The 13,600-nt window shown below is 39.1% G+C and overlaps 1 protein-coding gene across 1 annotated transcript in view; it reads left to right on the forward strand.

Moving 5' to 3' along the window:
• The first annotated feature begins 11,364 nt into the window (after positions 1 to 11,364).
• Positions 11,365 to 13,600, forward strand: part of LOC118408661 (OTU domain-containing protein 7B-like) — a 15,942-nt gene continuing 13,706 nt past the window's right edge. The window contains 2 exon segments of the mRNA XM_035809518.1: positions 11,365 to 11,370; positions 12,085 to 12,208. Coding sequence (XP_035665411.1) covers positions 11,365 to 11,370; positions 12,085 to 12,208 — 130 coding nt within the window.

The raw sequence follows: 13,600 nt of genomic DNA on the forward strand, positions 1-13,600 counted from the left end.
ATTTCGCGCGGCCTCGGCGGCGAGCGTTGAGCTCGGAGAGCTCGTCAATGAGTTGCCTGTAGCTCGACCGGAGTTTGTCCGAGCAATGGCCAAGACTTGGCCGATAGTCGGGCGGCAACCCGACGGTTTTTGACTCTCTTTTTTTTCTAGTAAACAGTTTGTTCCGAAATATAAGATGATAAGGACTACTGTATAAACTTTTCTAAAAAAAAGCTGCGTACCTTTTATAATGTAAGGCAATTGGACACCAATGCAGTACTTCCTATTTCTCTTTTTATTTTTGCTATAGGTTTGCTATATTCTTCATGTCTAAAAGCTTCCAGTCTGAAAATCGGACTGCCTTTTCCGGCATTCGCTCGAAGTTCGCCCGAGGTCCGTCCGATTTCAGTTTTGTCAACATTATTGTATTATGGTGAATAAGACTAGTCCGTTCACTTTGCGGCTCTTGTGGTAGTTTTTGGATTGGTGTATCACAACATTCTTGTTGATATTATTGTTTTCAGTGAGCCCGTCCACTCCACTCATGTCTTACATATATCCCGCAATTAAATTTTACACAAATATTGGCTTTTTACAATGTTCAATACATAGTACAATCTCATTAACAAATTATTATCAGTTGTGTTGGGCCGACGTCGGACGGGCTCCGTCTATTTGTAAAGGGGGCAAATTTTCAGCGAGAAATACAGCCGATACTCGGGCGATGTTGAAATTCGGCGAGCTCTGACCGATCTGAAAATTCGGCCCGGCGTCCGCATGAATTGTAAAGCCGACTTTCATGATCGCCAGGACGTCGGTTGTTCATGCCCATTTGGAGCTCGCCAACACGTAGGCCGAGCCCAATTCTTGATTTGTAACAAACAAACCAACAAACGACTTGATATGATAAAAGACAAATAGGCGAACTGTCACGCAAAAGACATTCAGTAGGGGGCTCATCCCTAATCTTATCATGTACCACGGAACAAGAGCAAACAGACTTTTCATGTCATTAGAAATTTCCAATAAAATGTTTTGTCTTCTACTGTGGCGGACACAATATCTTTACGACATTATTGCTATTTCAGCAGGTTCAAACGAAAGCAACGTTATTTCATACAAGGTCGAACTTCAAGTACTGTATGCATAACAGATAAAATCATACTGATTCTGGCCGGATGAAAAAAGAAAATCGATGGTACATGTAGTTGAGAATACAGGATCTACGAGAGAACTACTAGAGAAGTACAGGATCATAGAAATATGGCCTTTTTTCTTAAAGGACGTCGACGAGCTAGGCTAATCTTAAGACTGTGTATACCCACATACAGACCTTATCAATTTCATCAGTTCGCTGTTCACATGTCCTTAAGTGTCTGGCAAGGAACCTTTCGGGCCTGGTATCTAAGATATATTTGCGATCAGAGGAACGAACCGGAGCTAGATGAGGACGTATACAAGGCCGACGGAAAAGTGTCCACGGTACCATCGATTTCTTTCCCATCATCATTCTTTTTAGAATGAAACTTTGATTTAATACGGAATGTTTCTCCTACCTTGAGGCCCAAACACATTCATTGTCTTGGGCTTCGTCATCGTAAACAGTCGTGAGTACGTACGTTGCATAGACTGCGCAGATACGACGCCTTGCGGTAAGTTTTAGACTGTTGGATGAGTTCTATAGTATTACTATGTGAATGCTTCAACTTGTTAACAAGTATGAATATGTATGTATGTACATTTGTATGTATGTATAGTATTTTCGATACAAGGGCACACATGCGGTATAGCACACATAGGTTGATTGATCGGCGAGAGAGACTGCATTGAAGCGTCCAGACATCTTCGAACATTTCCAAGTTCACTATTACCCTGAAGAGCTATACTTAAGTTCTAAAAGTAGATATCGCTTACGTCATGCCTACTTTAATTAATGAATCATATGTTTTTGTCTGACAACTTTGCTGATAGCTTTTGAAATTTTCGGCAATTGGTGCAAAATTGCTCAAATTATAATAAAGCAGGAAACTTGGCAAAAGTACTCTGTATATGTACAGCAAACGTAGCAATATTTTTCCTTGGGTTGGATCCTGATTCTTTCACGATCTTTCACTTGGCAACTGTAACGTTGTGGTTACATGTAACGTTACACGTTTTTGCTGGCGCTCTTAGGATCTCTCAGATCCTTGTCATTTTTGTGCCGCTTGTGAATGAGGTAAAATGACTCTGGTTTGGTGGCTGGATACGTTGCGTTTTATTTCATATTGAAGCTTGGAAGATCACAAGTGCCTCACGAAAATACGCCGAAACCACACATCTGCTTTGAGATGACCTGGGGTCTGCGGTCATCAGCAAGGAATGCCGGGAGCCACGATGACGTCACCCTAGGTACATGCGCAATAGCAGGGCGATGTTTTCGCTACACTGACATCTCACGGGAGAACTGGGACTCGTCAGGAAATTACAAAATTCTTCCGTACTTTGGCCTTCAACTGGCGCAGCGACTGGCAGGCGACGCAAGACACTCTACATGATCGTGCCATTGCCTTTGCCAGGTTGTCAGGTCGAAGGTAAGTGAGGAGCAGTAGTTTATAGGAAGGTGAGTGGTGTGTCGGTCAACCTTCTTTCCAAATGGTCAGTCAGATTTTTGGAGGAAGATCATAGTCATCATGCGGCGTTCACATCAAGTTGAAGAATTTCTTTGTCGCCAAGAAAAAGACAGTTTTATCTGTTTTGTCTATCGTGAACACCAGAATGTACCGTACCGTACCGTAAGTAACGACTTGTAGAGAAATGCTGAGGAGGGCGGAACTAGTCGTGGGCGGTGAAGATTTGGCAGATACCGTGATATGACCTGGATGCCGCAAGTATCTTGATGTCAAATGATGACAGACGAGTCAGTTTGTGGCACACACAATAATCTTCAATCGTTTCGTATTGGAAACTGCATTTCCACACGTAAGCCCCGCAAATTTCCGCGAATTGTATCCGATATAGTAATACTCTGTGGTCACAGTTGATACCTGCACGGTCCCGAACGTCCTATCATACTACGCTCAGAACGCCTTCCTTCCCATGAAAATTGTCAATAAAAATATTTTATATCACAATTTGAACTAGCACTGCAGTCTTCAAGGGTTTTGTTCTTCATTAACCTCAACCTCAAGGTCATACCATTGCAGGAATTTAAATTACCGTAATGGTACAGACGCTCCCCCTCCCATCCCCATAATGGCAGTAAACACATGTTGACATACCGGAATGCATGTGTAATGACTAATGTATAACCTGTGGCGATACACGGGGTTTACTATCGTTACTTATATTACTCACTAAAGGCACAGCACAAATTATAAGAGCTAATGTTGACATATCTGTACTTGGCAAGCCTAGCTCATTATATTTCAGCCATACCATAGGTATGGTGAAATATATTGTATTCGTAATGTTTCTTTCTTTCTTCTTTCTTTCTTTCTCCTGTCAAATCTTCGGAACACGGTATCTCCGTTGTTCCTGAACCGATTGACTTGAAATTTGACACAAGGGTAGAGTGGGTCAATATCCCCAGACGTTTTTTTCATTTTTTTCATATCTACCTTTAAAATGATTTTATTAAGGTTTTTTGGTCATCTTAAGACCAAAACTGTATATTTGGGCCCCCTGTACCCTGGTATTATAACCGAATGAGCTGAAATTTGTCACAGATGTGCTTTGATAATTCCCCCATACAAATTCAATACCACTTTTGGTGTACAGTATAACGAAATGCTTATTTTTGCGATTTTTTGGTCATTTTTTGACCAAAAAAGGACACTTTTGGCTCCTGTACCTTGGTTTTAGAACCGGATGACCTGAAATTTAGTATAGGAGTGCCCTAGACATATGCGCACATGGATTCATTAACAGTTGAGGCATACAGTACAACAAAATGCTTAATTTTACGATTATTTGGCCATTTTATGACCAAAAAGTACACTTTTGGCTCTTGTGCTCTGGTTTTAAAACCAAATGACCTAAATTTTGGTAAAATGGTGCACCAGATATTCATTCAAATGACACATGTATAATTTTTGTCATAGACTACGTCAAAATGATAGATTTGGGGATTTTTTTTCCAATAGCCACAGGGGTCAATGACCTTAAGGTCGTTGACCCCAGCTGCAGATTGCACCTTCTGGCATATATGTCTATTTAATCTAATTAGATAGGTAACCAATCACTTAGCCTGAATCTATATCCTAAAGAGGGGGGGGGGGGGAGGGTGACAGCCAATCAGCGAGTCCGGTGTTATCTGGAAGAGTCCATTCTTACACGGAGGGGTTCATTTTTTTTAAAATTCATCCTCGGACTGGTGAAGTCTTTCAGTGGGTGTATTTTTGGACAGGTCTATTTTGCAGTTTTACAGAAGGTGTGCTGGAAGAGTCTATTCTCGCACGGAGGGGGGATTTTTTTAAATTCATATTTTGGACTTTGGTGACTTCTAGTTTGTCAAAGTCTTTCAGCAGGGTTATTTTGGACTGGTCTAATTTGCAATTTTAAATGGGTGTGCTGGAAGAGTCCATTCTTGCATGGAGGGGGGATTTTTTAAAAATCTATTGGCTTTTTTTTAAATCCATTTTTGGGACTTCAGTGATTATGTCAAAGTCCTATTTTAGCGGATGTATTTTTGGACTGCTCTACTTTACATGGAAGAATCCATTTTTTGCACACGGAAGGGGGATTTTTTCAAATTCAGTTTGGACGGGTGGTGATGATTCAAAATTCAATTTTTAGTGGAAGTGTTTTTAGACTGGTCTATTATACCTTTTCATGCACTGGGACCTTTTTTGCTGAATTCAATTTTGGATTTGGTTTCTTATTCAAAAGGCCAAGGTTTCAGTGGGAGTATTTCTGGACTGGTCTATTGTGCAAATTCACATAGGGTGCACTGGAGTCCATTCTTGAAGTTGAACGGGGGAATTTTGTAAGATTCATTTTTGGGTTAAACCGCCATTAGTAAAAGTGATTTTTCAAATGGGTGATTTTGAAATAGTCTATTGTTGCATGGGGAGGGAGATGGCTGAAATATGCTGTATTTGCTCTCAAGCAAATGTCGGCCTTTCTAGTTATCATATAACTGTTTGAGTCACAACTAGGTGAAACACTGGTGATGTAAACGAAAGGGGTGTGGTTGATTAATTAGCATATCTTGTCATGCTTTTACTTTTAGCATGTTATCTCACATTATATTCATCAGGCCATCAGTCATTTTAATCCCATATACTGTTAGATGAAATAAAGCAATATGCATTTTGTACAGTAAAATGGATTTATGTTTGAAAATAGGTCAATCTAAACATTTGGAGAACTTCAATCTCAATCTACTTGACTGATGTGTCGTTTGGAGCATGATTTTTTCCTCTTTTGTATTCCTCATCATTTAGGTTAAGATGTAACATGTCACAAGCATTTGACTTTAATATGTTGTAACTGTTTTTTAAAAATGTTTTGGTAATCTGTAAGAGTGACATGGGTGTCAACAAACATACTTAGGAATGTAGTGTTGTTTAATCATGCTGTAATGATTATAAAATTACAAAAGAGATTAACATCCTGAAATTTTCTTGGAAATTTTACACCATTGTTGATGATACAGCTACTGTATATAACGTTACACCCATGTTCTGTTACTGTTTTGTTGATGTTCTATTTTTGAGAATAAATACAAGTCATTTACTATTTAGTCACAGTTTTTTTATGGTAACGTTATAGGACCAGTTATAGAATTTGAAAATTCAATGTTTACATGCAGCAGAAATGTAAAAGGGAATTGTGTTTACATAAACAGCAAGGTCTTTATTACAGTGTCAATAATTGTGTATCTTGAGGATGGTATCTTGCCTGTCTGTCCTTGGTGAACATGGCACTGCAGTGGAACAATCTTCAATTCCCTTCTCATCAATAATATATGATATGGAGGTAATGCTGAAGACCTGGTTGCAAAAGGCTAAGGTCATTTATATTTTTTTTGATCACCATCGAACTGTACCATGGAATTTATATATCTAATTTGGTCTCTTAATTGTTAAAAAATGGGTCAGATGAAAAGTTTGTGTTCAAGTATATCATACTTTAGACCTACTTGTAGAGTGTCTGTAACATACATTTTTTATCATTCTTTCTTGATATCATCCTTTTGACTTTCAAAATGCAATGGCACTTGGATATAAAGATAGAAAGAGGAAGAGATTTCAAATGATACATTTTTTCTTGTAATGAGAAAGAAACTGTACTGATAGTAGCAGAATCAAGCAGCAACAGTTTGCCCAGTCCCTTGGAGACTGAACCCTGTTTACTGTACAATATGCAGCTGTAGAGAGAACCTTACCAGATGTTGAATAAATTGTGCCAAATTCATTAGTTTTGGTCTGTTGTAGACTGCCTCTGCCCTTCCAAAATCAGTCTGACTGAAGTGGCTTTCACTGTGATGAAAATACCTCTTCTAATTTTCCTTGAAAGAATCCATGTTACAAGACTTGTGGAGGGCCCCAGGCTGGTTTTCTGGTACACCCCTTAACCTACATTAGATTGCAAGATGGATGAGAGAATGCCCCTTGTGAGCTGTTACACTGTGTAGTGCATGGCAGGATTACAGCTCGGAACCATCAGTCAGCAGCATGTCCTTATGTGGGTGCCACAAATGTGTTGGTGGCGTGCCGGGAGGACTTGGCATTGCAGATGTTTATCGCCTCCGACATTCATCAAGGGGTGGAAATGTGGCCCCAGGTATTGTCTAGACCCAGAAGGTAGACAGCCACGGGATAGTTTTCCTGTGGTGCCATTGTATGTACATTTGAATTTTGATGATTGTTGTGATGTCACACCTTAGCAACTATGATTTCTTCTCTCCCAAAAATTTGATATTGTGAAAAGTTGTATTCAGAGATGAAATACTTATGATACCCAAAAGGAAACAGGTTGAAACTGTCTTTTTATGCAAAGTACAACAAGGTTGATAAGCAACTACTAGTACTATAAAGATTTGTACAATATCGTGAAATTCTACCCTGAAGGTCACAAGGCTTGTGTATTTTTCGTGAGCTTTGTACGTTGCAGATTGGCAGCTGATACAAAATTTCTGCAGGCTTTTCAGACTTTTTGATTTTCTGTTATGAGTTACTTGCGCACAAAGGATGGACTTCTACGATATTGACCACAAATGCCAATATCTACATTGCTCACCTTTATTTTCTGTTTGGTGTAATTTTGTTGAGAATACTTGGTATATCACACATGGCTGATCCATACTGTAATAATCACGACACAGCTTTGAGTATGACATCATGTCATTGTCAAAGGTCAGCAGTGTGACAATCTTGGCTGTTGAGGTCATCGACCCTTGGTGACATGAGTCACACCAGGGGGGAAGCCAACATCTGTCTGTCTGCCCCTTAATTTGCGTACTTTTACATGCCATTTTGTCTGGAAAAGTCAAGTTCTGTACTGAGGTGGGTGAAAAAATTTGGGATATATAGGAGTCAACATTGTAATTTTTACCGCTATGAGATGCCGAGGTGTAATCATGTCAAAGACCAAAAACTATTAAAATGGCCATTTAACATGTTGTTTTTTGTTAGTGATGTTACTAGCTGATTTGGCCAGCATTATGCATTGTTACAACCCTGTCATGTTTTTTTGTTGTGATGTTGACTTTATCTTGTGAAGTATGCAGGGCTCGAATTAACCACTTGCCCACCCCTGCCGCGCAAGTAGTTTTCTCTGTGCGCAAGTTGTTCAGAAAGTCAGGTTGCACACGGCGCAACTTGATTTTTTGGGTAAACAAAACGATCCTTAAGTTACAGGCCCTTTACTAAAAAGATATCAGAAAATGTACACCGTTTTGGGGATGAACGCCTTTGGTAAGCCCTAATTTTCCGCCGGAAACTTCGCTCAAAGTTCAAAATTTGCGGATTTCGGCCGCTATAGAGCTGCCATTTTAAATCTACCTTCAAGTCTGTTCAAAGGAGGTCGCGATTTTTTCAAGGTTCTGTGAGATATTATTTTTGTTGCAATCTTTATTTTCAAAAGATCGATAAATGGATGTTGTTTATTGAGAAAAGTGCGCTAATTTGCCCTACATTGTTTTTTTGCTATATTTCTTCAACTGAAATTAACTGTTTTTACACTCACAGATAATTGATAAGTAGCTAATTTGGAGAAAGTAACGACTTCGAAGTGGCGCAACCTGAAATGCTGATGGCGCAAGTTGGTTTTTGATTCAGGTTGCCGCCTGCGCAACCTGGCTAAAAAAAGTATTTCGAGGCCTGCAGTATGCTATGAGGCAGAGGAAAAAAAAGTTGTGTTTCCTGTTTCCCGACCTACCCTAGAAAAAATCACAGACCCTGGCCTTTTTGGGGTGGGTAGTGGACTCTGGAGTCTCCAGTTAGAATTGTCATTTAGCCGGCTTCCTATTCAAGTAAAAAAAAGCTGGTGCTATCTAATGAGGGATGAATGTATCTACAGATTTGTAACCATTATTCACAAAATTAAAGTCTGACATTGAAAATGTTAGTGTCCAAGTTAGTACTTATTACCTCATTGTTCAGGATGGAAGCAACCTTTACAATGAGGGAATCCAGGGGATAAACCCTGATACTACATGTATAGGCCAATTGAAGTAATACGCAAATGTGATATTGTCAAGTATACTATAGAGCCGTACTTCCTGTCCTGTTCAATTGTGGTACACAATTTCATCATGAACCCGACATGTCTGAAGTGTTGCAGTTTTCCATATATTCAGTCAGATGCAGACAATACATATATCTTGGTTAGAATGTTAATTGCTGCAAAATGAACTTCGTTCTGATCTAAGACTAAGTGATTGATTATACTTCTCGGTACATTAGATTAGATAGTTATCGTCTAATTTGATTTAGATCCCTGGCATTTTTTAAAGGTGAGTTTGAAGCTGGAAGATTACTTTGACCACATTTAGATAGCTCAAGACCAAAAATGTTTCCAAAAGCATCAGTTTTTTTTTTACCAACATGCCATCAGCTTTTGAAATACAAACATGGCAGTATTGTAGACAATTAATCATAGTTATACCACCTAATATGATCTAGTTAATCATTACCATCATAAAAAAAAGCCACAAAACAATAGTCAAGCAGTTTGGAAATAGGGTGTTGAAGAACTACCGAGTTCAATAGTAAAACCGTAACTGCCTGGAGTTTACAACCATAGTGTCTGCCTCATGCATAACCAGTGGTAAGTCTTTGATCAGATGGTACTCCATGACTAGGCTCCCTTCTTATCTACTTAATTAGCCAGCTTTGAAGAACCTATATGTCTGCCACAGACTCACCAGCATTTCTCTTATCTGGTCAATATTGGAGATTAGTCGCCCAATCAGGACCTATGGTCCAGACTGGTTATTAATCGCTGGATCTGTTCAAAGGGGGACAGGGATTTTCTCCATCAGTATTGGTGGCCAACCTCAGACAGAGGACGAAGCAGGGCACTTTGTCATTACTAGTTGCTAGTACAATGCAGCCTTGCTACCACATATATTTAGACAAATACTACATATGTGGTGGTTGGCTGGATGGTATGACTAGAATTGAGGCAGTAACACATAGGTTAACAATAGAATAGATAGAAGCTTTATTGACACAACATAAAATACCTTGACTTTCATATGGTTAACTACAAAATTCAATCTAGAAATGCAAAATAAATCAACAAATTCTGCTTTATACCAAGCAATTAAGCCTAACTTAAAATGAGTACAACTACAAGGCCATGTTTGTGATGACACACTGTTGTGTGCTATGGCCAACGATATGATTGAATCAATTTTTGCAAGCTGTGGGTCAGTAAAAATGACTAATCCAACTCCATTGAATAAATATTTGACAGAATAAAAGACGTCCTTGGCATACAAGTCAATAGAACATCTCAAAAGAGGCCCACAGAAATCAATCCTGCAGGATTCATGACAGGGATTCTTTTGTCATAAATCTATCATCTACTAGCAGTCCTAACCAGCTGGTTTGCTTGGGTGTAATGGACTCGATAAAGGTATGGCCAGTTGAGTGCGCGTCCAGTCATCAGAGCCAATACAGAAGATCATAAATATTGAAGGAAATTGGATTCTTGCAGTACTCTGGTACAAGCATGTAAAGGAGATGAGGCTGATACAAGGATGAACTGATGTGATATTCATTTGCTTGCTGCCTTTTATCATATGATGTCACATCGTTGCACTATTGGAGGCTTTGATAGTGATGTAATTTTGAACGTGAAAAGGTTTTGTTTTAAAAAAGACAATAGTTGTGATAAAATTAAAGGGCAGCACATCTCTTTTTTATGCATTTATCCTGGAGAGTAAAGGTGGTGAAACCAGTTTCCCATGAAACCTTGTATCGTGATAACTGAGAAAACTGTTGTACTTGATATACAGTATATCTATTATTAATTTATAATGTCCTCCTGGATTTGGTACCTGGTATGCGAGAAAAGGAAGAAGTGACTTATTCCTCCTGACATCTGCTTGGAGACGTGGCCCTTCATCTGTTCCCTGCACACACAGTGATGACTGGGCCTAACGTGTACTTGTCAGGACTGGGCAGGGAATATTTGATGTGCCATGTTTGGATGTCCTGTGTTTGTTCTGAACACAGGACAGAGGTGACCAGCATGTGACATTGCCTCCCAACCATCCCTTCATCACAACTCAAACATCCCAGTTTCCTGCTCTTTTCTGTATTCCAGGATACGAGGTATATGATTGGTGCTTTTTCTGGACACATGCAGTGGCTTAACTGTAATCTCCAAGTGCTTTCATGATGTGGTACTGAAAGGTTTCTCTGTGTTGCAGATAGTCCAGACAGAAGTAACTAAAGCATACATGTAGATCTAAATATAGTATCTGTAATGACTTTCTCAAGATGATACAGTGCTGCTTTAAAAATCAATGGTGCCTAATGATTTACAGACGTAAACTGAAAGGAGTCTGATGGTATTTAAAGAATCTATTAGCCCTTGTACTGATAAACTGCAAGAATGAGTTTGATATATGAATTCTGTAACATCATTTTACCAATGCGCAAGGCAGTGGGCAATGTGTACTAATACAACTATATTTTCCAGTCATCATAGAATGGATGGAGAAAACAGTTTGCTCATCACATTGAAATTTGATGGGCATTTAAATACAAAATTGTAGTTATGTTTTAGTTAGTATCAATGGCTTTTTAAATCTATGGCAGTCTATTCAGTCTTGACAGTCAGGTTCTGGTTTAATCAGATTTGTGCCCCTCTTGTTGCTGGCTCCTCCAAACTGGAGAAAATTTTATTATTTCTGGGAAGTGTATCCCAGTGGAAAAAGGGTGGTACAAGATGAGGGTAAGGGGCTGCACAGATTGGAAATATGCCTGCAGTCTGCAGATATGTATCTTGCCTTTCCCTCATTTCTGTAACTGCAAGTCCAGGGTGATGGCCAATGGCCCATATACATGTGTAATGTCCTGTTTTAATTGATTGATTTGGTATTGATTTTTGTACAGTGATCACAAAAGACCATTGTGTAGAATGTCATGGATCCTTGGTTGGAAGGAAAGATGGTGAACATAAGCATAAAAATATAATTTAGAGATTACCTGAGGGCTTAAAATAATCATTTTGGTATGCTACTCTTTGTTTTTCCTATTGAATATCGCATGATCAAATTATTGCATTTTGGCTTGCATGCATTGGCTTTGTACAAATTACTGAAGTGACCGTACTATTCTAAACAGTATCCAGCTGAAAAGTTCTGAAAGATAGATTAAGAGTTTGTGTATAGTATAGTAGACCTTATTTAACTATTACTTAAGTTATTTCTAGAAACTTTTATTTTCCCAGTTTTTGCCCAGTGACGTTTCCACATCATTTTCCCTTTTACTGGTGAGATGAAACCACTGCAAAAGTAAAATGAATTTGTACAAGTGGTCTTTGATTCTGTATACCATTGTTTACTATTGATGTCCATAACACGAGTCTATTTTACACCTCCCGTTTTCTCCAGATCTCCCACAAGTTTTACGAGCATGAAGTCCTACAAAGAGTCAACACTAAAAGCGCTGTAACAATGCTCTGTTGAAGACGTACCAAGGCTGTACCACAATTGCCATGGACGCTGCACTGTCTGAGTTTGTGCAGTACACCGGGGCAGACCCTGGGCTGGCCAGGGACTTACTGGAAGGTAGGTACTCTTTCCTGGAATTCAAATGGAGCAGTCACAGTCTTGGAACTGATGAACTTTACCATTTATTAAAAGCATAACTTCGTAAAATGAACCAGGAGAACTCATTATGAGGAAAAGTCATCACAGTATCTACCTGATATTAACAACCATCGTGTTAAAGTGAGAGATAGATGTGACATGATATCTGTCACTTTCAGACCTTGAACCTTATTTTATCAGGAAACAAGTAATATAATCTTAAATATTATGCCACATCAAAATATTATGAGGAGTTATAGTTGAAGTGGCATTTACAGATCACTGCATAGAGGATGTAATTTCGGTTGCAGTTCCGTGTCCTTACATGCACCTGATCCACAGGCCATTGATATTTCTATCATCAGTAGCAAATTTATAGTCCTCTGGTAAAATTTGTCCTCAGAGAAAGTCAGATACATCAAGGTTACCTCATTGCTATCATTACATTCCAACATCAGAGCCAGGTGACTACTCTTGCATCCAGATATTTTCGATGATAAGAGTCTGAGTTACAAAAAAATTGGTATTCGGATGGAGCTTTGCACATGATTATTCCTAACGTCTGTTATCTGATGTATTTTCACCCTGAAGCATGGAATACTCACCTAGGAAATCTACTTTCTATCTGGTTACTTTCCTGTAGAGTTTACCTCAAGGGGTTTTGAAAGTAATCTGTTCCAAACATAGTGAATGCCTTAAAAAGTTCAAGGTGATTTCAGTTTGCAGTTAGAGGAAATGGAGTGGTCGCATTGGTTTTATGTTTGCCGTAGCACTATAGTCACACGCAGTATAGAAATTGAAATGCTGGTGGTTTGTTGATGAGGCAGTCACTGCAAAAACCATGAACTCGAAACCACCACAAAAAATTCAAGAACTACAGTAATGGAAAGACACAGCCTGGGATGAAAAGGTACAAATGCATAATGTTAATATCAAGATGGATACATGTAAGGATACTGATTAGATTACTGTTGACATATCTGTCCATCTTCCCTCTCCCCTAGCTAAGATTGGACAATCTGTCAGAACACTTCAAAGACGTGTAATGGTTGCACAAAAGCATGACCGCCGATTGATTTGTGGTCATCCTCTCGATACTAGTTACGTAGGATGAAGCGCACTTAGTCCACTTATCTACATCCTTTATCACTGTGGAGAGTAAACGATTTAGTGATAATATTGTCGAGGCTGTGTCTTGCACTGTGTGTAGGAACATGTTTAGAATTGAAGTCTGGTGGTGCTGTATGATTGATGAAAATGAGGGGCCTATATACTATACTGAAAGTACGAGAACACTGACAACATTAGTAGCAGTACAATGACTGATGGGGACTTCACATTGTCTGGCTAATACGGGTGCATTTGTTTGGT

Source organism: Branchiostoma floridae, chromosome 2 (genome assembly GCF_000003815.2).
Source record: "Branchiostoma floridae strain S238N-H82 chromosome 2, Bfl_VNyyK, whole genome shotgun sequence".
Lineage (NCBI taxonomy): Eukaryota > Metazoa > Chordata > Leptocardii > Amphioxiformes > Branchiostomatidae > Branchiostoma > Branchiostoma floridae.